The sequence below is a fragment of the Condylostylus longicornis genome, unplaced genomic scaffold, assembly GCF_029603195.1.
Source record: "Condylostylus longicornis isolate FDR11 unplaced genomic scaffold, ASM2960319v2 ptg000053l, whole genome shotgun sequence".
Lineage (NCBI taxonomy): Eukaryota > Metazoa > Arthropoda > Insecta > Diptera > Dolichopodidae > Condylostylus > Condylostylus longicornis.
The window spans coordinates 378,770-406,157 of record NW_026578022.1 but is presented as its reverse complement, the minus strand read 5'-3'; the positions used below and the strand labels follow the sequence as shown (position 1 = coordinate 406,157).

General features: G+C 22.1%; 1 protein-coding gene across 1 annotated transcript in view; it reads right to left on the bottom strand.

The window, feature by feature from the left end:
- Positions 1-27,388, bottom strand: part of LOC129611582 (transcription factor mef2A) — an 81,955-nt gene that overhangs the window by 40,292 nt on the left and 14,275 nt on the right. The window contains exon 2 of the mRNA XM_055524790.1: positions 14,689-15,488. Coding sequence (XP_055380765.1) covers positions 14,689-15,488 — 800 coding nt within the window. The remainder of the gene's footprint in view (positions 1-14,688; positions 15,489-27,388) is intronic.

The following is a 27,388-nucleotide window of genomic DNA, read 5'->3' as shown; positions in this document are numbered from 1 at the left end:
TTTTCTTGCCTCATTTTTTTCACTTACATATTTTACTCTAATGGTGAGCATGGCATTAAATTGAGGAATTTCTAAAAAAATTCTCTTCAATGTTTTATTTTTACTGTCTTATGTATCCCCAAATATTACCATCTAATATACATATACCCATCATGTATAATAAGGGAGGGAACTGGATTCGCGTTAAATTTGACAATGGTGAGAAATGAGTTTCACCATTGAATTAAATTCAATGGTGAAATTTGACAATGGCATGTCCAGCGTCTATATCAGCTAATCTTATATTTTAATCGTGATATCAGTAGGCTCCTGTATTGTGGTATCTTGTCTATTGCAACACTATCTACAATTTTAACTAACTTGTCGATTATTTTTAGAAGTAATATTGTAGAAATTTAATTTTTCTTCTTATATTTTACTTCAAAGACACTTTTATTAACAAATCGTATATCAATTTCTAAAATTTTATTTAGATATATTCGAGTAGGATCCGGTCCGTTTTATGTTTTCAATATTTTTTAGGTATTAAAAAAATGTAATGATCATTTTTTGTCCTCATATATGAATGCAGATGTATATCAAAGTATGCTATGTAATAGTATTATGTACAATATCATACATATGTATACATGTATGTGTAGGTATATAATCTGATATTTTTATTATAGAGCTTTTAAAATTTATATGTAGTAAATTCTATATGAAAAAAAAAATTGTTGATGATATTACGCTACTGTTTACAAGTAAATTTATTAGATATTATACATAAACATGCATATAGTAATATAAATAATTATATTGTATGATAGCTAATGCACAAGATGTTCCTGTCCATAATTAATTAAATTTTTAATGTAAAAGTCAAAGTAATCAATGTATCAATGTAATTTTAATGTAAAGATCAATTTGAAGTGATCAAGCTCTTTATTGGACTTTCAGGTCTATATAACATTATCTTATACTCTAATTTTTATTAGGGATTTTATAGGAAAATTTCTTATTTTTAGTTTTTGTTTGTATTTTAATTATAATTTTATTTTTGAATTAGCAATTATAATTAAAGTAACCAGTTTTATTGTTAAAATTTTGGCGGAAGTTTATCCTAATAAATGCATAGTTGATCCTAGATAAAATGGATACTAATTAAGCGGAGTATTATCTTAACTATTAGAAGTTTTCGACATTTCTATTCATATATAATATAGGATGCCACGCATTCCCGTTAGTCTTTTTAATAATTAATCACATTAAACTGCACATGATAGCAATATACTCAAAGGGTGATTGTAAAACAAACATTAAGAGAAACCAATTTTAAGTAGAGCTCTGTTAAAAGTATAATAGAAAAAAATTCAACTTTTTTAATACTACAAAGAATTAATTATTCTTTTAGTTTATAAAATCTTCTAATTCTATTTAATGGGTACCCTCTGTATCTTAGGCACTAATGTATACTTATATATATGTACTGATATATCAGTGTATACGTATATTGTAATATAAATATATTATGTGTTCGTACTATTTTTTTTTTTAAAGAGTTGTGGATTTTTTTGCATAAAACTCCAAATTTTATTCAGATTTCTCTCTCTTCTTATATAATTTGACAAACAAGTTTTTCTAGTTGGTGTATTCCTTTAAATATTCAATAACAATTTGTATATTTTATAAAAACTTGAATTAAATTTGAATATTATAATATTTTTTTAATATATTCTAAAAATGTGAATTTCTATATCAAATATAGGATAGGAAGGATCCTTAAAGGTTTTTTTTTGAATAATAATTAATTAAAATTATACAAAAAACTAAATCTATTTAATATTAAATCTTATTAAGTAATAATTGGAAATAAATTATTAAGATAAATTATAAATATTATGAACATTTTTAGAGGGTGTGTAAATACAATATTTTTAGAATATACATACATGGGCATATGAATATTCAAAAAATGTTTAGATTTTACAGAAAACTATTGAAAACCTAATATTATAAATCGTTGTATATAGTATATAAATGGAAAAGGGTGACCAAATACCGTGTTTTTTTCGTAAATTTTTTATTTCAAGTACCTGTTATGGTATATAAATTAAATTTAATTTCAAATATACGTAGCTAAACTGCGCCCAAGATTAGATTCAACCATATATTATACACAAGTGTTGAATATTATAAATTTTAATTTTTACACAAGAAATTTTTCAAAATTTATAGTCTATCTAATATGTCCATATTTTGCCCATATTGTGCTTATATTGGACTAGTGGTTATATTGCTTCACTGCCGATATATTATGAAAAAAAAAATCTCTAAAAAAATTGTAGTCTTACTCTATAATATGTAATTTATTAATCGGAGTACTATAGCCATTTCTAATGTATTTATTACATTAAACATTATATATTTTCTAAACTAAATGTAATGATATTGTATTCGTCAGAATTAGTACTTTTTCTTTTTATGTAGAAACTGTATAGTTGATTGTTTTATCAAAATGTTTTGATTTTTTTTTGATTGTACATTTTTAAATTTTGCCCAATAATTTCGAAACTCGAAGCGAAATTATATTGATCAAATTTTCTTGAAAGCATAAACCGACTTCCATATCTAACTTTTTAAAGCTCTTTATATTTCGCTTAGCAAATTCACTTTGAAGTAAAATTAAGTAATTTGAAGTAAGCTTGAATTTGAAATAAATTTAGATCTACAAAAGTCACTATAGGGTGATTATAAGTATAATCGAATAAAAATTTAAATATGTATTTCAAATGGCCTCACACAATATAAGCATATCTTATAGTTTACTGTGTATGAGTTATTATATTTAATAGGTACAAACCCATATGCATGTATGTGGTATAATTTTTAATTTTTAGCGCTTGATTTCTATTACACTATTTTCAACTAAAGCTTTTAATTTTTTTTTATTTTATTTTATTTTTTTTTGCAAAAAGGCGGCCTACACACAACCTCTAACACTTGTAATGAGATTATAATAAAAAAAAAACATATATTAAAAACTATGAGTAAATTTAGTTTGGAAATTTTTTTTACATACGAGTACATAGTACATAGTTGTACATACATGCATGTATATTTACAATCTGGTTGAATGTATATTTATATTTAAGTATAGTAATGTGCTGTGACATTTAATATCCCGTATAGAATTTAATAATATAGCATATATATATAAGTAATGTATATGCTCTTAGAATTTTGTAGTAAGTAAGCTTTTCATAATAAATATAGTATTCCTCTAAATGGATATTATTACACATATGTTCACATATCTATGCATGTATATGTATATCTATGCATATATATATATATATGTATATTAATAATGTACAACTAAATTACATTTATTTAGATTTCGTTTGGCATTGTCAAATGTTAAGTTCAAGGAAAAATATTAGCGATTTCAGTATAAAGTAAAATATTTCTGTTGTTAATGCAATTAAGAAAATGAATAAAGTAAGAATGAAAAAAAAATGAAAAAAAAAAGTAATAAGAATTTTCCATAATTGGAAATTTTTTTTTGTTTGTTTATTGTTTTTATTATGGGAGTATCATTTTTGTTTTGGGGTCTTGCTTGCTATTATTATTTTTGATGATCTTTCGTAATTCAGTCAATTTTTAAACGTTTTTTTAATAAAAATTTTCATGAAATTTTATTTTTCATTTAGAATTTTTATTTTTTTTTATATAATTTTATTTTAAATATTTTCCATTTTCGTTTAATATATCTAAAATTAATTATTTTGAGACGTAATTTAATAATTTTTTTTTATAGATAGAAGATGACTGAATTTTTTTTCCACATTTTTCACGTTCTTAGATCAGGTTTGTTTTTATCAAATCCAATTATGTATAGAAAATTAGATTACTGGAGTAATATTTGTAATTTGTACCTATATACATTAAAATTTCAATAAAATAAACCCTTAATATTACGTAATTTAAGTTTATAACACAGAAATTTCTATATAAAGAAAAATATAAAGATGGTTCTTTTAATAGAAATGTTCGTTATACAGAGACCTCATTGTATTTGTAATTTTTGTAATATTATGTAGAATTATTGTTGTAGGTATAACTGACAAATTTTAATAAGATCTTAAATAACCTCAGTAAAAGTTGCAAATTTTATATCTCATAAAATAGGTTTTACGCTGATTTTTACGCTTATTTCTCAATTTGACTACTAAATAAATAAATTGTCATAAATCTAAATTGTCACAAAATTTTATAAAATTATTTTTTTAAATATTTTTTTAATTAAAACTGAATTGGATTTTAAAATTCATTAAGATCGACTTTAGAATGATTCATATATATACATATTTAATTTTCTGACAAAATTTTTATATACAATTAATTTTAAACTATAAAAATTATAATACCCTTTATGTACGTGCAATGCATATTAAATTTTACATTCGGTGGCAGTTGAATTCAGTTAATATTTTTCATTTCTCGTTATTTAGAATGTATTTATGCATATATTCAACTCAAATGTGAACAATATAATGCAGAACAAAAAACGTTTATTATTTTAAAAAATTAATTTGAATGTTATTTTGCAAGAGACATTAAAAGTTTGAACATGTACTTAGGTATAAGTACTGAAATAAAATATTTTTGAAACAAATTTGAAAATTATCTCATTAATGACTAATAAATTCGTTTATTATTTTTATATTGTGTTGCAATTTATTACAAATAAACTGAAATTTCTTCTTGTTAATTGTTATTCGGGATTTGATTAACAAATGAGTTTTTTATTTTTTTTTAATTTAGATCGCACAGATAAGAAGTTTACTGTAGATATTTACATAAACATAATATAACAAAAATTAGTGACATTCAAAAGGCTTGAAGTGTAAAAAAATATAATTTACATTTTAAAATATCTTGGCTATCAAGACGTTTAAAGAGGTCGCCAATGGCACCAAGAAGAAATTACAAAATTATTATTCACACGAAAAATGCTGACAGAGATTCTAGGCACAGCGAATTCCAGAATTAAGAAAATTATTGTTAACATCAAAAGTGCTGACGTAACGTCTACAATTGAAAATGAATGTTACTCCGGAACGGAGTATAAATACTGTTAGATTTTAAGATATCAGTCAGTCCAAATTAAGGTTTTAATAACAGTGGCATTAAATAAATTAAACTGTTTATTGAATAATATAAATTATGAATATTTTTAAGTGAAATTTGTAACATAATTGTAGTAAAGTTACTTTTTTTATAATTCGAGTATAAATCAATTATTTTTGTAAAAATATAATATCATTAATGAATTCTATGTATTGTTACAGTATATCCCGGAGATTTGGGTATAAAAGAATAAAATCCAATGCGGTGGAACTTTAGGGATTCTTTGAAATTTTTTTTTTTATTAAATATTACTAAAGAGCCTAAGAAATTTGCACAAACTTAAAGTATAACAGGAGCCTTACTATATACGAGTAATTTAATTTTCGTGAAACGATTTTCGTATTTACAGAAATGGAAAGGTATAGTAACATACAAATTGAATGGTGGTATAAATTGATAGTAAGGCTATCCTGGTCTATAAAGAAGTAGAAAACAAATTTATGTATGCAAGTACGTGTATATATAAATCAAATGAATAATTATACAATTATATGCCATTCCATTTTTGATGTTTTATCTTTTGAAATTAAATCAGGTCAAACCATATACATACATACTTGCATATTTAAATATTTTTACTCCCGTATTCTCTCCTATCAATTTAAAATTTACTTTCTATTTCATTTTCAAATGACAATTTGTAATTTTAATCTTATAATAATAATTATTATAATTATTTTTACTATATATATTAAATTACCTTACATTACTTTATATATTACGCTATTTTACGCAATTTTTCTATTTTACGTTTTTCTTATATATTTATTATGTCAAATTTCAAATTGATTCCATTTCTTTATACATAGTTAATTTATAAATGCTTCTCTAATGCAAATATGGTTAATGTATTCAAAAATAAAAAATATAAAATCAAATGCTTTTTTTATTTTTATTAATAATCTATGCACATATTTACTATATTCCATAGAAATAAATTAGCACAAATATTTAACCATTTTAAAAATGTTTAATTTTGTGCATAAAAATGTGTAAAAATATCACTTGCACTTTCAATTCCACCATATTTTTTTCAAATTACAAAAAAAAAAAAAAAAAAACAATTCCATTTGAATTGAAAACAGAAAATTTTGTTTTTAAAAATTCAATTGACGTACTGAAAGAAGAAAAATACCATAGAGTCAGTCAGGTGGGGTTGTGTAGTTTTAAAATTGCAATTATTTTGTTTTTATTTTTATTTTTAATATGTAAGTAGTTTGGCGGCAATTTATAATAATGCCAAATTTGTTTTTAATGTTCCAAAAAGAAATTAAAAGCAACGTACCTATAGTATTTTTTAGTGTAACGAGCTGAACGCTATTTGAATTTTAATTCGCGAACGTGTTTGAAGTTTTTTTTTTCTTTCTGTTTTGTTTTGTTTCACATTTTCACGCTTTTGATTCTTTTTTTGTAAGTTTTTCCTTAACATAATTTACGCGCTCAAAAATGCATACTTCTTCCGCATAAATAAAAAAAAAAAAAAGCAAAAAATATTAAAAATGCTTTTTTCTTATTTGCTTACTTTTGCGCGTTATAGAAAATTTTCAACATGCAAATCGGTTTGTAATGTATCAGTAAATATTCCATGTATATAATAATTATGTATATTACACACATATTATGTACTACATATATGAGCGCACAATATTTTAATGAGTGGAGCATTAAAATAAAGTAGGTGAACAATAATTGAATTTTATTAATAAAATGAAAATGCTAAACTTTAGGTTAGCATAATTAGAATTATGGCATACTAATAAAATTGAATTTTTATTTTGCGCCAATTTTTTCGGAACACAATACGTATTTTGTTTTTTTTTTTTATTGGTTTGTTTTTTACTTTATCATTCCATTTTCTGATAATTTATAATGATTGTACTGGAATGATAAGTTCAGCATACGATTTTAAGTTGTGATTTGCATAATTTTTTTCCCCCAGATTCACTTTACAACAAAATGTAAATTTGAAATTATTAAGATGATTCAAACCCAAAATAATATCAAAAATAAACTTACATTAAATTCTAATCGATTATGCTCATTAACCACCGAGTGAGAAAAAAGTGATTGAGTATCTGTGTATTATGCAAAATGTTATTTTCAAGTGTGAATTTTTCGTATTACCTTAAATCTGTAAAGGAGCGGTTTTGACGAGGAAAAGAGGAGGCGGTGGCCCATCTCCTTTGCTAATCTTCAACTTTGGCAGGGAACTGGCGCAGATATGTTTCCTTTACGGATCCCGACGTTATCCGTGGTCAGCCAGATCCGTGGTCCGTAAAGAAAACATTTCAATTAAATTTGAAACAATTTAAATTTCAGAGACCCTAATCGGTTTCTGAAAATCACGGGCTGGTTTTCGTGAGAATGGGAGATTATGTGGATCCGGGGGTATCACGTTGAGCCATCCTGGCCTATATTTGCGACCTTATCTGATCTATAACCTAGTATCAACCTGTATGTTTATTTTTAAAAGTGACAAAAACATTCGATATTTCTGAATGTTTACTGATATTTTGAAAAAAAAAATTAAATTACAAAGTGAGAAAATCTAGTTGAAAAAGTAAGAATTCTGATTTAAAGTAATTAAAAAAGACGCAACTGAAAAAGGGAGATACGCAATCGAGCTTATAATAATTTTTTTGGAATGTACGCCTGCATGTATGCAAAAATTTTGTTTAATAAATTTCAAAATTAATACTATTTGCGTTGTGTTTTAAAATTATTTTACGATCGTATTTGTTAAGCATAATAATACAGTTATAACTAAAACACTAAATACAATAAATGTTAAGAAAAATTGAATATTTTCTTAAGTGTATGCAAAATTAAAAGCATTCCTCTAGTAACAAAATCTTATTAAAATGTAAAACGTGTTCATTTCTTTTATACTTGCCTCATTAGTATTTGTAGTGCTTTCTTGAAGCAATTTTTTCTGTCTTTTTTTTTAATTTTCGGAAATAAAACTGTTTTGGGCATTTAAAACGTCGCTAAAACATATATACTTATAATCATGTGCGTAATTCTATAGTAATTGTATATATTGTATATAAGCATATTGAATAGAAAAAAGTAGAAAACATAGACCTCTTCTAGCCAAAAAGACGAAAAAATGAAGTTTTTCGTATTTTTGCGTTTTCTTTATGTAAGCCTTTTCTAGGTAATCAAAATAATAATTGAAATTGCATAATATTTAATTTAAATTTAATGACAATATTTATACATACATACCTACTTACTTATACATTTAGCTTTAAAATTGACAAAAGAATTTTGTACATGGTTTTAATTCATAAATAGCTAACAATGTGTGTGTCTAGTATGAAAAGTTATTGATAAATAATAATAGGGCACCTAAGTGTTTTACTGTAGCGTTCACATATCATATTCGTAAATTTGGAATTGTAATTACATTTTTTATTTTACATTTAAGTACGTTTGGTTTTTGGTATGAATACGCTATGGTATTAAGACTAATTGTAATACTAGGGAGTGCTGAATTTTAAATTTATAATACGAGTACTTAAGTAAAAAAAAGCTTAAGACCAATTCCTTAATGAGTGTATATTACAATGATATTAACCATATCTGGAGTGTAAAGTCATTCTTATAAGGTTTAAGGAGAAAGATGTTACAGTTGATATCTTAAATTTCTTGGGAATAACATCAATATTACTGCATTAATTACAATCTGACGATATTCCAGTATTTTGTACATAAAAGTATCGAGGATCACATATATCGTTTCAATATTGGTTTGGCTCATCTGGAGTTTAAGACTAAATTATTGTCGTCGTCGTATTTATTTGAAAAAAGAGTTGCAAGCATTTTAAATAAATGCAAAAATGGCGATTTATAAAAGGTATTACCAACTAACGGAAAAGTGTAGACAAAAAATCTTAATTTCAGTAACTTCATAGTTGAGGCTTTTATTTGATTCTTAAAAAAACATGTAAGATTCTTGAATTATATTCAATTTTTAGGTGTTTTTAAAACGTTTAACATTTTTTTTTATACAAAACTATTCATAGAGACATTTAGAATTCCATTTAGAATATTTAACATCCGGTTCGAAAATTTTTGACGTCAATGCAAATTTTAAATAATGAATTTTTCAATTCTTATCAAAACTTTAAGCAACACTTTCGAATATTTGATTTTTGTTTTTGTTATAAAGCCTATAATAGAATATAAATATTAGTAACCTAATTATTAAAATTTTATTTTTATATATATATACAAAAATAATAATGATATATAGAATAAAACTAGAATAGAAAGAAATTAATCTGCATATAGCAAGCTTAACTAAGATTTTTATTATAAAAATAAACCTGTTAAAGTCATAAATATAAGTATAAGGGAAAAAACTTTTTAAAAATGAATAAATTTTAAATAATTTAATTTATTTAATTAATTATTATAAACTATATAAGTATAATATGATTGCTGCTTGAGATTTTTAACAAAGTTGGTGTTATATTTTTTAATATTGTTTAGGGAATTTGGTTTTCTTAAGTCCTTAAGGACAATATCTCATCCGTGCGTAATATAAATTTTTAAATTTATATTAAATAAGAATAAAGTCTAATTTCATTGGGTACTAAACATATCAAAAATATCAGATAAAATTGAAATTCACATAAAATTTAATCAAAATTTGATTGAATTCTTAATCACGTTCTTGCTTATAAAAATTTGGCAGCGTTTTTGTATTAAGTTCAGATTTACGCACTTCCAACTCTACAAATTTTAGCTCTTAATTACTGATTTTGATTTTCATTATCAGTATAACAATTGGTTGGAAATAGTCTATTTTAGAACAAAACATGTGAAATATAATGTGAACAATAAAATTTTTCCTAGCTTCACATTTTCTTAGGAAAAATTCCAATTAAAAGTTGAACTGTAAGTACTCAAAATTTGAATCAAAACCAATAAGTATTTCAAAATTTTCATTTTTCACATTAAGTATGTAGTTTTTTGTTAAAAGTGAAAATTTCGCAATTTTATTCTTAATTATAAGCGTCTATATTATAATTTTAATATTTCAACAATAAAACAACTCTTGTTTTTTTCAAAATATATTTTACTTGCATATGTTAGCAAGAGGAAAAAAATTCCAAAAATAATATTCAAAAAATTGCGAAAAAAAAAATAAAACAATAATTTAGGCATACAATCAAAAAACAAAAAAAAAAAATATTAGCAAAACTGCCTATTAGACCTGTAAAACAAAAAAAAAATAAAATTTCTCCAAAAAATCCACTCATTTAAAAAACAATTTAATTTTTTTTTACTACTTTTTATAACTAGTTTTTTTTGGTTTTTTTTAATTTCTGTCTTGCTCACAACCATTACAAAGCTACAAAGAGTTTAACCAAAATCCTATATTGTAATTAAAAAAAACTACACAAAATGACAAAAATGAGAATTTTGAGGGTTTTTTTTCACTTTTGTTTTCATTTTTTTTGTTATTATTGTTGCTATCTTATATCTCATTAAGCTCATCATTTCCAAAAAAAAAATAAAACAATAAAAACAAGCATACAAAGAAAAAATTTTTTTAATACACTCCAGTCAGACCTTAACACAAAAGCTATTAAACATCAAATTTATTAATATACACACATACACACGTAAATATTTAAATTAACAAAAAAGCCTACAGGTAAAATTAATTATATTACTTTTGCATTTAGGTACAACAACGTTTGTTGTTTTCATACATTTTCGAATTTGTATGTTGTGCTAGTATGTATGTATGTATATATGTCTACAGTTATAATTAGTAAAGGTAAATAGTATGAAGTTGGGTTTATATTTCACAAGCCCATTGCGATCGTCATAATAACGCTTCAAAAAAAAAAATTACCAAAAAAAAATTTCCAAAAAAAAAAAAAAATCAACTAAAATTTCGCTTTCAGATTTTTACTTTCATTTGGTCAACTTTCACTTTTTTCGGCGATTGCTGTTATTATTATTGTATTTTGTTTTTTTTTTTTTTTTTGTGTTATTGTTTTTATGTTTTTTTAAGGTATATTATATTACGATTGTTATTGTTTTTTGATTGTTGTCATAGTCAGACTATCATCAGATCGAACAATTACTGAAGTACATATAACGACGTATGCCCCTGTGACGTATGAAGCTGTCAAATTCTAATTAAAATTTTGGTTATCCTGTTTTTTGTGACAGATGAAATGTTATTTACTTTTAATTAACCAATTTTGAATTGATATAGTAAATAGATTCATTGATATAGTAAAATAGTTTTAAAAATATGGAAGAAAAAAAAATGGGCTAAAAATTAACAATACGCTTGTCTGTTGTGTTTTTTCTTTTTATAATAGTTTAAAGTCTTTTCGAGTTCTTTAAGAAAAAAAAAATTTTCATTGACATGAAATGTCATTCTTATAATAAAAAGGTTTAGTTTCCGTCGAAATGGGTGAATAATTATTTCGATTGGTAATTTTTAAATAAAAATAGAATGTACTCGCTTTCTAACAATAGTATGTAAATACTAGGTCTCTTTAATATTATGTACCGCTCATTGTGCATGTTTTCATTCAGTCGATGTTTTAAAAAATAAGAAAATTAATTGAAACAATAAGGATGAATTGAAAATTTTAAAAGTAGTTTAAAAAGTATGATATAGAATTAGGCCGCCACGATTAGGGCTTTAAGGTCAAATCATAACTGTGGAAAAAATGGTTAATTTTTAATTTTCTAACCTCATTTTAATAATGTAATTCATATGTTTGTAAGTATTGAAGAAAGCAATAAACCCAATTTTAATTGTTAATTCTATTCAATATCTGCATGTAAAAATTTAGGTAAAATTAAAAGAACTACATATGAAATAATGTTTTCAATAGATATTAAAGTTTTAGTTGTGGGCATACAATTACCTCTTTTAATACTAAATTGAGCCCTAGAGTTGCTTTTCAAAAACGTATCTACCAAAATATTAATCAGCTTTAATACATTTTTAGCACTTCATTCTGTTGAATATTTTTTGTTTAACAAAAAAATTACAAAATTTATTTGTAAAAAATGTGCTTCTCAATGGTCGTTTACAATAGTACAAACTTATTTGTTTTGCTTTTGTCAATCTCTTATTGAATTTACTTTTCTATCTTAAATCAACTTAGTAAAATGAAATTAAATAAAATTTTATGAAGCTCAAAAGTGATATTTTTATGTTTGTATTATTATAATAAATTTATTATAATTACACATTTTTATACTGATGTTATTCTTTTAATATCACACGCCATGTAATATTTATTTTGTAAATTTGTAAATGATACGGTAGAAAAATCAACCACAAAAGGGAAAATAATAACGATGTATCAAAAAAACAACAAAAAAGAAAATAACAAGAAGAAAAACTTTTTTTTTTTCGGCAGTGACAAGCTGAAACGCATTTTTAATGTTTCAATTTTTAATTCACGTTCCATAATTCGCTTCCATAATTTTTTTTTTAAATTTATTTCGGCTTAATTTTTTAACCCTTTTTGTGTTTTTTCTTTTTCAATTTTCTGCGTTAATTTTTTTTTTTAAAGATTCACGCTTTAATAGCACTTTATTCTAACAATAGTTGTACGCACAATTGTAGATAAATTTTAGTTTTGTTGCTATTTTTATTGAAAAAAAATTTTTTTTTTTGCTTTACTAACTTTTTTTTTTCGGCAAAATATTAAATTTTTGGTATAGGTTTTTTGTTAGTATCGAACACATACAAAAGAAAAGGAAGAAAATAAAATTTTTTTTTTCTCTTGACAAGGCTTGTTCCGTATCAAGTATTTATGCAAATTAAGATAAAAGTGAAATCCAGAAATTAACAGAAAAATATAAAAGCAAAAAAAAATTAAATAAAAAAAAAATGATAACTCTTTTTTTTTTTGTTGGAGTATATTTGTAAATATGTAGGTATATTAATGTGTCTTTCGTAGACAATACAAGTGGTTTTGCAGTGTTTTTAAAGAGATAAATATAAAATATAATAATGTCATTATTTTGCAATTAGTTTAGGTAAATTAATTCATAATTTGTATAGCTGAAATGAAATCAAAGCATTCTAAGATTAAAGTATGTAATTATAATGAAAATTCAATCGACTCATTTCGTTTTGCAAATTTTAGTTTTGCAGCTTTGTTTAATTATTTATTTGTATTCCATAAATTTATATTTAAGCGCGCATACAAGCAATTGTATGATCGCATGCAATTAAGCAATCAAACAGTTTGTAAATTTTTATAAATCAATTGCAATTTTTAGTCAATGCACTCGATTTGAATTGTCGTAAAACAATAAGTAATTGCAAAAGTAAAAATTACATGCCTTTCTGAGCCCTTATAAAAATCTAATGTTTCTTTTTCTCATCATTTTCAAATTTTAAAAATGATGAGAAACTTTTTGAACTCTGAATAATTTGAAGAGAATTTTGAAAATTTCTTAAAATTCAAGTAGCGAAATTTAATAGATTGCCGGAAACAGAAATGTAAACTTCGTACTTTCCACACATTCCCGAAATTTTTGAAAATATCTTTTTATCACACTTGTTCTTACTATTTCTACTCTAGAAATAAAGTGTCGTCAACTATTTTTTTGCGTTCAACCGATCAATATCAAGCAATGTGTTGTTGAAATTGTTAAAATTTTAAAAAGAAATTCACTATGAAATTTTATTTAGGCAGCACCCCTCCCTCCACTTCATGAAGTGAACTTGTGCTTGCAACAGCAATTGCATTATATTGTATAGAAGCAGTAGTATTGTATTTCGAGATCAATTAATCTATAATCATAGTGCTTAAAGCAATAAAAAATATTAAAATGTGAACTAAATAGCAAATCAAAAATTTATAAAGCGCTTTCAATTTTATTTTATCGGTTTTAATTTACGAATAGCATTTTGCATAGTGTTTTTTATTAGTGTTTTGTTTTATGCGCTTGTTTTATGCGCTAACTAATAAAAACAAAAAAAAATTTATTTCAATCTCATAAAAGAAATTGTATTTAAAATTGAGAATTACGAGTAAATAACAAAAAAAAAAAACGAAGTAAAAGTAAGAGAAAGGAAAATGTAAAGTAATGCAAAGCATAAAAAATAAAATTACAGGTTTTTTTTTTATTAATTTGTGAATTACAGCATAAATGTAATGTTATGTAATAAATAGGTAAATAGAGCTCGTTTCTATGTGCAATTTCTATATTTCTTTTCCTGGTGTAATATTTTTTTTTTTGACTAAAGATTTTTTATTTAAAATTGCATAATTAATTTCCTTCTTTTTGTCACAAAAAATTTCTTGTATGTTATTCTGGAATTTGTGAATGCAGGCATCGGAGATAAATAAAATTACTTATTTTTTGACTAGGTTTTCACTGTATGTACCATTCCGTAATGCAGTTATGAATTTATCCTTACTGACTGACAATTCAGTATACAATCAATATTAATTCATTAAATAGTTAAAATATTTTTACATAATTATTTTTTTATATTTATTGACTTACCATTTAAATATGATGCATGATGTCGCCATAATTGTTGTACTTGAAATTGTGTCCAACGGTTAGCATCATCTGCTAAACCATTTAAAGTATTACTTATATTATTATTACTATTATTATTACCGTTATTATTGTTAACAATATTATTACTATTGTGATTATTATGAATTGAATTATTATTATTGTTATTATTATTATTATTTGTTAAATGATGTAAATGATGATGTAAAATTTGACTTGGTGGTGGTAATGTTATATGATTATTGTTGTTGTTTGTATTATTTGATTGTGATGTATTACTATTGCTATTACTATTATTGTTAACATTGTTCGAATTATTATTATTATTATTGTTGTTGCTTAAATTTATTGAATGTGCAACAGCAGCTGCAGCAATTAATGTATTATTATTAACTAAACTATTTGCAATTGCATTAACATTTGCTGTTGTATTTCCATTATTATTATTATTACTATTTGTAGATCCTTGAGAATTTCCATTACCACTATTACCACCAGTTATTGTACTAACACCATTTAAAAGATGCGGTAAATTATGTACAACTTGTAATGGTAAACTACTTAATGATGGTAATGGTGTTGGTGGTGGTTGCATTGAATTTAATAAATTTTGTTGTTGCTGCTGTTGCTGTTGTTGCTGTTGTTGTTGCTGTTGCTGTTGTTGATGAACATTTTGTAATAATTGTAAATGTGATGGTGATACTAATGATGTTGGTGTTCCAGGTGGCTGTCCGATTTGCAATGATTGTTGCTGTTGATTCGGTGGTAATTGATATTCCATTCTAACCGATAAAAACTTCATTCAATAAAAATGGATTCTTTTTTTTTTTTTTTGTTTATATATAGTTGAATTTCCAAAGGATATTTGTTTTATTCGAAAAATAACGGTAAATAATAGTAATAATTTAATAATTAATTTATGGGCAGTGATTTATTTGTATATTAAGATTTAAAAAAAAAAATTATTATTAGAACTTGTTGTTTTCTATATGCGTTGTTGAATGTTGAATATCAAATGGTGATATTTTCTTATTTTGTATAATGAAGAAGTAGTTTTGTATAGAGAAAATTAGATTTTTAATTATTATTTTTTAATTTATATACAGATAGATTTTTGGAGAAAAAAAAAATTCAATGTTTGTCAAATATTCATGTTTAATTGAGTTTTAATTTTATTTCGGTTTTAATTTTTTTTTTTGTATAATATCATTTAATAATTGTTTTATATTTAGCAAATTTCTTCATTTTACTTAATAAATTATAATTTTAGTAAATTGATATTTTTTTTTTATTTTTTATTTTTCAATAATTAAATTATTTCAAATTTTCCATTCATGAAGTAATTTTATTATTAAAATTATTGTTTAATTTTTGGAAATCTTTTAAATTTCAAATTGAAATTAAAAAAAAAAAAAAAATTATTGCACAATATTTTGACATCTATATACGTATATAAAATTGTATAACAGATTTAAATTTTAAAGTAAATTATAATTTGTAGTATTTCAATAATTTTCTAATTTTTTTTGTAATTAAATGCTAATTTGTATGTCAAATTAAATTAAATCTCCCATGAAATTCTCTATAATTCCAAAATATCATTAAAATTATGATTATGTTTTATAAATAATTATGATTTTGTAAACAACTTAAACATTATTTGTACAACTGCAACTATGTATTTAATTTGTCACCAAATAAATTCTAATTCAAATCTAATTATATACCATATATTATTTTGAATATCCTTTCCGTATAATATTATATATTTAAATACATATACATATACAAAATAATTTTATTCATAAATTCGTATTATATGAATAGTAATAATAAATAATTATTAAAATATTCATATTTCAAAAGTAAAATTTATACATATGTATATACATATGTATATGCATTATAATGTTAACAAATATTGTTTATTTATTTAATAATCACATAACAATGAATATATTTTTGTATTTTATATATTTATATATATTATCACAAAATAATAATTTATTATAATTTAAAAAACAAAAAAAAAATATTGCTATATAAGTATTTTTTTTTTTAATTCATTTTATTCTTTAAATGATATATGGTCACTTTATTCAAATTTTCAATTAAATACACTATATATATAATATATCTCTATTTAATATTATGAGTTATAAGATAAATTATAATATTGTGTCGCGTATATATATATATATATATAGAGTGATGCTCATACTTTAAAATACATAAGTAATATTTATAAATATTTGAGTATTATCTTAAAAAAATTTATTTTAAAATATGATTTTATATTTTTTTTTCCTGTTATATTTTAACCTTTATATTGGAATAAATATTAGAATATATAAGAAGTTTATTATTATTATTCAAAGCAACGAATTGAATTTTTTTCCCCGATTTTTTGCAAAAAATTTTTAAGCAAAAATACACTTTTTCGACTTTTTGTTTTAAAGAATTCTAAATTAAAGACAAAAAATAATTTTTTTTTAAGCTACTTGAACGAATAAACGTAAGTTTTTTTAATTTAAAATTTTAAAAATTAATTATTTTTAAAATACACATAATATATAGCAAAATCTCATTAAAATAAAAAGAATTTAAGAAATTTTCAATTTATTAGTTTTAAATTTAAATATGTAAATAAAATAAATAATAAATGTGTTTGTTGTGTACTTGAATTTTTTTAATTTTATTATAAAAAACAGAACAACAAAAAATAAAATATAATTTAAAATAATGTTTTTAATTTAGTATTCTCTTTTAGTTTTGCTTTTAAAATTCTATATTTAAAATAGATGAGTAAAACTTTATATTATATGCATACTGGGTACTCTATACACATACTGGCATGAGTGAAATTTTAAATAAAATATCAAAATTTTGAATTATTTTATTTTTGTATTTATTAGAAAAAAAAAACACAAAGACTAATTGGTTTTGTATTCTAATTAAAATTTTTTTTTTTTTTCAAAATAAAAAAACAAACACGTTCTCTTTTAAAATTAATCACTTTAACTATAATTATTATAAATTCAAGAATATTCAAAAAAATAAAATATTCAAAAAAGTAAAAAAATTAAATATTTTTTTTTTTTTTTGTGTCATAAATTATAAATTTCACCAATAATTCTTTATATATACCTACATATGTACATATATAAAATACAACTGATTTTATTATTAATTTTTGCAAAATTATGCTATATAAAACACAAAAATTCATTCAACAAAAAACAAAATAAAATAAAAAGTGAAAAACGAACTTAAAAAGTAAAAAAAAAAAAAAATAAATAGACAAATTCATAAAACGAAATTATTTAGCAACAAAAACGGCGGGTGTATAGAGAGAGGTACAAGTTTAAACTACCACTACTGATAAAACAAAACTTAAAAACTAAAGTAAAGCTTTATCTAGAGTTCATAATATTTTTTTTTATTTTGTTTTTTATTATTCTGTTCTATTGCTTGTTTTTTATTTTTTTATGTTTTTTATATTATTTTCTTTTTTTTTTTTTTTTGTAGTTATTCGCAAATATTGTTCTATAAAATGATAAAATATTCACAATCATTAAGAATAGAATATTATGTATATGTACATAATAATAATAATAATAATAATAATATTATGTGTGTATTTATGTACATATATGCACATACATAAATTTATATTATTATTATTACTACCCCAATAATACTAGTTTTGCCTCGGATATAGTTGAGTATTTGCAAAATTTTATAACTGTATTAGTTTTATATTGTGTATATAAGAACAAAATAAATTAATTATGTATATAAAGGTATATAATATGTATATGCATCTATGTACGTACATACATATGAGTGTACATAATGTGTGTATAAAACTTTATAAAATAGTTTTAATATTTTTTTTTTTTTTACTTAAGTACTTGAACATGTACATAATGTTCTTTTATTCATACATATATATATTTTAATTTAATATAAAAAATTTAAAAGTTTAGTCTATTATAAGAAATATATGTATGTATATATGTACATATGTATGCCGGAATAGCAATATAACTAATATAATAAAAGTATAACTATAAGTAAAAGAGTATAATAAAACGATGAGTATATAAGTATAGCAAAAAAAAAAAATTGTATATGTACATATACATACATACATAATAAAAATTAGCAAAAAGAAAAAAAAATTAAATAGAAAACTAGAATTAGAAAAAAAAAAAGTTTGACCTTGAACGTCGTATTCCATGCGTTTAGAATGATCACATTCATTTGATCGTGTGCTTTTTTTTTTTTTTTTTTTTGTTTCTTCTCTTTTGTGCTTTTATTTTTGTTGTTTTTTTTTTTTTTTGCTTTTTAATGCTTTTTTTTTATGATCAAGTGTTCTAAAGTTCTTAATACACACACACACGTATATTAAAAAGTAAAATGTGTGTGTGTGTATGTTAACAATATTTTTATAGTAGAATTTTTACTAGTACGTTATTACTTACTTATATTATTATTTGAAATTATAAATATAATTATAAATGTGAACATAGTCTTTATATATGGCGTGAAATTAAAAATTATAGTTTTATGTACATACATGTATGTATATAATATTTCTATGTATGTATGTACATAATTTTGTTCTAAGCTTTAATAAAATACAATATTATAAGTAAAGCTTAGTAAAGAAAATTTTGTTTCTCTTTCCTTTTTTTTTGTTTTTTAATTTGAATAGTAAGTATATGAAATTAGACACAAGCGGTAGAAAAGAAAAACAACAAAAAAAAAATAGAACTCAAACAGAACTTGTGAAAATGGCAATTTCATACATATAGAAGCTATTCTTATATTTTTACTTAATATCTATCCATCTCATTCTAGGTATACATATATTTTTTCGTTTGTTTTGGTTTATGTTTATTTTAACATACTATTGTTCTAAACTAAACAACAACACTTATTTTATTATTTGAGCTTAAAAAAATTTTGTTTTAAGAATATTTTTATTAAAAAGATGAATTTATAATTTAATTGTTTTTTCGTTTTGAATAATGTTTATTTTATTTTTAAATTCAAAAGATTTATGATTCAAAATAATTAATAAATAAGTATAATATATAGAAGTTTAGGGTTTTAATAATTGTTATCAGCTACAAGACATTTGAGGAGTCATTTAACATTATTTTGAATCGTCCTATTATTTTAAATAAACGGGGCCCTGCTATGTAATTCGATTTTTGTTTTTGCGGAAATGGACAGGTAGTATCATACAAATTTATAGGTACTGCCTTACTATTTTTCCGAATACAAACTTCGTTCCACGAAAATCGAAGCCGTTTGGATAAGATGATTAAGAATCGAACTTTTCAAATTCAATAATGAATTTTCAATTCGATTTTAATTGAAATATTAATAAATTAATTAATTAAAAATTGAAGATGATTTAATTTATTTGACAATTTAAATAATAATCTAAAGTATAAATAATAATAGTCTTGTTTCTAAATAAGAAGATAATAAACTTAGATCTTATATGTTCAAAAATAATAGAATTTTAAAATATTGCATACCATGAGGCGTAGTTGTTTTAAAACTTGATTCTTTTCATATTCGAATGAATATTTTTTATTTCCACATTTAATACTTAGCAAAATTAATGAAAAGTATGTTAGAATACCTGTACCATAAAAAATTAAAAAAAAGAATGAAAATTTCGAAAAATTTGGTAATTATAAAAATAGAATACCAATAGAGAATTTTTTACGGGCCTTAAACAATTTCAGTTTTTTTTATTTTTTTTTATGATTCGTTCTTATCCATAATACTAAACAATAAAAATAATATGTCATACTAATTATATAGCTGTGCGTAAATATATATGCATATTTATTATTTTATTGAATATACACATTAACATTGTCGCTTTTTTTTCCTTATTCTTAAAAACAAAAGAAAAAAAATTCGATTGTTTCTGAATTTTTTTTTATTAATTTTTTTTTTTAGATTCTTTAAAAGAACTATTTCTATTCATTTATAATATTTGAGTATGGTATACATATTTATGTAGTATATAGTGATTTTATATATGTATGTGTAATGTATAATTCGAAAATAACACTAAGAAGTTGTATTTCTGCAAAAAAAAGAAATCCTCAACAACAAAACAGTCAAACCGAACATAATTTAAGGAAGGAAAAAATATCGGATACACACCATCTCAACGATTTTATCCAATAAAAACAAGTTCGATAGGGTAAATCTATAATACTTTTCGACTTTTATTTTTTCTAAATTAGAAATGTTAATCTTGGAAGAGCATATTCCCTATTTTTATTACTCTTTTTTTTTTTTTTTTTTTAACTTTTGCTTCTTAATAAATTTAATATTTTCGGATAAAAATAGATAAAAACAAAAATGTTAACTGATATTCAATACAGATAAGAATTTATTATTTGTCTTAATTATTCAATCGGATATAGGGTAAAATTATAAGTTATTGACTATTTTAATTAAGTATTAAATTGGAATTTAAATTCTTAACAATTTTTTTTCCAAAATTCAATTTTAAATATTATTTTATACATTTAAATAGTAGTGTAGTATCTAATGGTAATTCCTATAGGAAATGATTATTTATAAAAGTTATAAAATTAATTTGAATAACAATAAAATAATTCGGACGACTATAAAACTTAAACTTGTTAATCAGGCCTTATGAATTTAAGAATTATGCAATAACTGAGCATATTTTATTTCATTATCCTTTTGATTTTTTAATAATTATTAATATTTATTTGAAAAATAATGATATCATATTATAAAAATGTATTCGAAATTAATTTTAATTAAGTATTTGATTCAACAAAATTAAAATCAAATATTCAATTTTGGAAATTTCGTTGTTAAATAATCATTAAATAAAATATTGAATAAAATTATTTTAAATATTTATTATAAATATTTAATAATTATAAATAATTATTTATTTAATACAAATCCTTTAAATTGTAATCCTTTTATTTTGTATGTATTCCTTATTGTGTAGATCTTACAGTAATTTTACTATACAAAATTAACATTCTTAACTTTTAGTGCAATAATTTTTTTTTTGTGTAATTTTTTTAAATATTTTCTTAATGGATATAATTTGAAAAAATTTAAATAATTTAAAAATAAATCAAAATTAAATTAATTAAATAATATTTATTATTTATATTTAATATTAAATATTTATATTATTTAATTATATTAATAAAAAAAAAACAATATTTCAATTTAATTTGCAAAAATATAATTAAAATTTTTAAAACAATATCATGATACTAAATTTATAATTAAAAAATCCACTTTATTATTTTTAAATATTCATTTTTCAATTTATATTTTTTTTATTAATGTTATTCAATTTTTTTTTTGTTTTTAAATGTTCAACTTCAAATCCTTGTATTTTTTGAACACACTATAATAAATTTTCCAAATAAATTGTTTTAAATTTTTATTTTATAATATTTTCCTTTTTGTTTTTTTGCTTGTTTCTATTGAACTCATATCACGATTTGAATAATTTTATTTTAAAAATTAAAAAAATATTTATTATTTTTATGATTTCATAAAGTACCGTTTTTTAATATAACGTTCTTGTTTATTTTAATTATTAAAAATGAAAAAAAAAAAATAATAAGAAAAAAATTTAGCAACCGATTTCCTTTTCGTTGTTGTATAAATTTTTTTTTTAGTAATTATCCTGTTTTGGAGGAGATCACGGAAGAAAATAAATTGTGTGATGCATTTACCAAAACAGCCGAAATTCGAATGAGCAATCAAATAAAGTGAGAGTTGTAAAGCCAAAGTTTATGTTTGTTAACAAAATAAACAAACCAAAAAAAAAAAAACAAAATAAAAAAAAAAGTAGTAGAAAAAGAAAATAACAAAACACAAAAAAAAAGCAAACCAAGTAACAAAAAAAAAAAAAAGGTTTGGAATCAATACAATAAATTTCCAGTTTGTATTTTGTAGCTTTTTTTCTTTTTTGCTTGTCATTTTTTTTTGTATTTTGCTGGTTGCTTTTCTTCTTACTATTACTGTTGTTCTTATTTTTTTTTATTTTTTCTTATATTTTTTTTTTTTCGTCTTCTTTTAACCCATGTTGAGTGTTTTTACCGATGATTTTTAATTTTATTAGCATATTATAAGAAAAGGTGAGATATTTTCACATTGTATTTGTTTAAGTATGTGTAAATGTTTATGATTAGTGTTGCCGTTAAATACTATTAAAATTATTATTAGCTTTGTAAGGGTTATTATTTTTAATTTGTTTTTATTTATTTTTATTTAATTTGATTGTTTACTTTAATTTTATCTTATTGTAACTTTATTAATTTAATTGTACTTACTTTAACATTAACATATAGGGATGATGTAGGGCAAACACACATTATTTATAAAAATTATAGCTCACAAGTTTTGATTTTTGGAAGTTTCTTATATATTCAAAGTGAAAAATTTTTTAATTTTCATTGTGATGAGATTATTTTTTCGGCATCACCTACCAGTTATACTTTGGCAGTGTGTTGAGATTATTTTTTCGGCATCGTCTATCTGCCATTCTTTGACAGCGTGGTGAGATTATTTTTTCGGCGTCGTCTGTCTGTCATTCTTTGACAGCGTTGTGAGATTACGTTTTCGACATTACCTATCTGTCATTCTTTGTCAGTGTGGTGAGATTACTCGTATTTTTTCTATTCACATTATTTTGTAGCTTTTTGTTTTATTCGAAATTTTCAGATCATTTAATAAGGAAAATTCACTTACATATAGTATTATTTGTAGTATTCATTATAGGTACGTACAAATATGGTTTCATTATTTTGACTATCTCATATCCAATACATTTAAATACAAAATTTTGTACTGCTCTTACATTCAAATATTATATTTATCTATATTGTTATGTTTATTTACATAAACATAACAATACATTTATCAATTTATTTCTGCTACATATAATGCACATTTTAAAGTATATGATATAAACACATATACATATACATAACTGTAATTTTATTAAATATAATACGGAAAAGCGGAAAATATATAAAAGAAAAAAAAAATTTCCGTAAAATTTGCAATAAAATATAAAAACAAAAAAAAAAAAAATTAAGGCAGAAAAAAAGAAAAGTAAACAAGAGAAGAAAAAAAATGTTGTAAAAATACAAGTATGTAGAAAAAAGAAAAATAATAAAAACCATGTAGAAAAACTTTAATTTTTCATTAGATTGAAATCGCACACATTCACGCAAATAAGTATATTTAAAGTACGGTTTCTATATGAAAGCTTTTAAGCTTAGATTTTGTGGTTGTATTTTAATATTTTTATTTAATTATTATTATTGTGAGATTAAAATTAACAAATACTTATTAGAAAGCTTAGAAATTGTTTTTTTTTTACTTTTCTCACTCTTTATTCATAATAATATAACAATGACGTATATTATGTATAGTAAAAGTTAAAACTTGGCTTGTACGACCTACCTATTCAATTTCATAGTGAATTTATTTTTGCATAGAGAAGAGAGAAATTTTTATAACAATAATTATAATTGTGGAACTTGTATTGTGGAATCTGTATAAAAATTTTTTGAACTATTTAATTTTCTTGTTTTCAGCTTTCTTGTGAACTTTTTACATTACTGTTCGTTTTCTATTAGAATATGTAACAATTTTTCTTTTAGTTTATTTACATTTTTATATGTTGTTTTAGTTACATAAAGTATAAGCACTTACATGCATAAATTTTACTATGCTATGTATATGAAATTTTTTTTTTTCAAATTTTATCATCCATAATAAATTATTCCATAATATAAATATTTAATTTATTTAAATAAAATTTCTGAATTGTAATAACGCTGTTATGATAATGATTATCATTCATATATGCATAATAAATTAAAATTATATTGATTGATTTTGTATATGGAGCTAATTTGTTAAAAAAAAAAACTGAAAAAAAGTCTAAAAACTTTCAATTTCACCAATTAAAAATTTTCATTCTTATTTCTTAATTACTTTCGATTTTATGTTAAAAATAAAATGTTAACTTTTTATATTTCGTATTTGTGCTTTGGAATTTTAGATTTGTTGAGGTAGTACCGAACAATATTACTGACCTATTACTAATACAATACTAATAGTCTGATAGTAGGACAAAGTACCAAATTTTCGGGAGAAATAAGATGCCAGAAACTTGGTGATTTCTATGGGTCAAATTTATATATATTTTTTTACATATTTTTCTTAATATCAAGGCTCGGAAATCGAACTGACGGCCGGTTTAAAATTTGTCACCTCTAAGGAATTAACTGAAGGAAATTAACGAAGGAAGTAACAGACGAATTTTTCAATTTATGTTGCGGTTGCGTGAGTGCTAACTATTTCAGATTTTTGTTACATTATGTTAAATGCTTATTCATAAAGGCAGATGATTTGATATTTAAGTTCATCGTGTTTAAAAACGTTTTTCTTAGCATGAGAACTTTTTTTAAAAATAGAATATAAATAAAGTGTATAACATTATTTGAGAGAGATCCAAATTTTAATATAGATTTAATAAGATTTAATAAGATTTAATATATAAAAGATTTAATTAATAATATTTTAATAATTATTTTATTAATTAAACAAATGTTTTTTACTTTCCTTAAAAATACATGAAAATAATGATAATTTTAGAAAAGATTGCTATGTTGAATAAATCAAATAGTGTAGCAGTAATGTATAGTAGAAGACTTGCTAAAATTTGCATTCGATTAATTAATAATGGTAGTACTTTTAATGACCACGAAATAGTGAGCTTGACTCTAATAAGCTGTTGGCTTTTATAAAAAGCTGATCTACCTATTAAGATTAATCTGACTCGTTATATTCACGTTTATACACGTTTATATAGCAAAACTGTTTAAATTCCAGGTCTTTTCTAATCAGATGAATTCTAATCAGATTTTCGAAATTAATATTATTAATTATTTATTTTGTTTTTGCTAATAAAAAATTTTGGTCTTGGTAATAAAAGCTTTTAAATTTTACTTCCTTTGCAGTTTTTATATTTCGCTGGATTATATAGGTTTGCGGCGAACCGAGTATAGTTCGAAAATCATCTTGGTTATTAATCTGTTTTATTTATTAACTCTAATCTCTAAGATTATTTAGATTCTAACTAACTTAAAAATTTCAAACGTATGTATTTATCTTAGTTCTCAATTTTCTGACTTATCGTGTTCTGGATTTTACAAAAAAATTTGCTTTGAGTAATTTTGTATACAAATTACTTTTCAACAGTTTGTGTCAAAGAATTTTGTTCATTTTTTTTAGAAATATTATAAATAATTTATTGTAAAATAATTAAATTACTCACCACTAAAAATTGCCTTTTGATTTTTTGATAATGATTTTCAATAAATTCAAATATATTTAATTTTAGTCAAATCAACTCACCTGTAATAAAAAAAAATTTTAAAAATTAAAAATTTTAATTAATTTGTTTGTTACTGTTATAAAATTATTAATAAAATATTGAACAAAATATAAAAATATTATAAATTTTTTTAATATTATAGTTAGATAATTTCCTTAATTAGTATATACATACATATATAGTTTTTCTATTATGTAAACTGCACTCATTTATTAAACGGGTAATAGAAAAAGAAAATGGAAAATAAAATTTTATGTAACACAATATGAGTGAAAATTAATTTTTTTTCTGTTTTGTTTTTTCAATAAAGTGGGTTATTAATAATTAATGAATAATGCATTTTATGCAAGAATATGTGCTTCTATAGTAAAACATTTCGTTTAACATACATACATAAAAATTATGACGTATAACTTTCACCTATATTTTTTACTGCAAATTTTATGATTTTTCTTTTGTAAAGTTTTTGCGAAAATTATAAATTTTCATATTAAGGTATATGAAATTTTTTTCAGAAATTTTTAAATAATTATGATGCAAATCCAAACGTTTTAGGAAAACACTGAAGAAAATTTGTTAGGTCTCAGAAGGCTAGTTTTAAAAATTAATTCTTGTTTTTAATTTGGAACAGGGAATAAGTTAAACTCTTTTTTTAAACTAGTACCATATTACTATAGAATTTTGATTTTTCTCTAAAAATAATTTGTTAAATAATGAATTGGCGTTTAATACAGGAAGCAATGTTAAAATACCCAAAGCGCCTGAGAAGCTATCTTAGTTTTTAACATAATCAGTAATGATCCAAAGATTATTTCGTGTTTATACTTTGCCAAAAATACTCTGTATAAAATATCGATTTGAAAACTATGTTGGGATAAGAAAAGCAAAATGGACTTTAAAATAACCACAATGTCGGAAATCAAAGTAAAAAATATTACAAATTTTAAATATTTAAATAAAAAGAAACTTTAAATTAATTTGAGTAATTTGTAAATAGTTAACAAAAATTTGTACATAAATAATTCACAAAATTTCTAAAATATAATGAAGAAACAATATGTTTAGCTCAATAAAGTTCAACAAATACTTGAAATAAGTGGGTGTATCAGTTATAAAAGTGAAAAATTTTAAAATATCTAATTTTACATATTAAAATTTTTGAAGCTCAGAGGGTAATTCTTGCCCTAGTTTCGCTTTACAAACTCATGTACAAAAACTAAATCA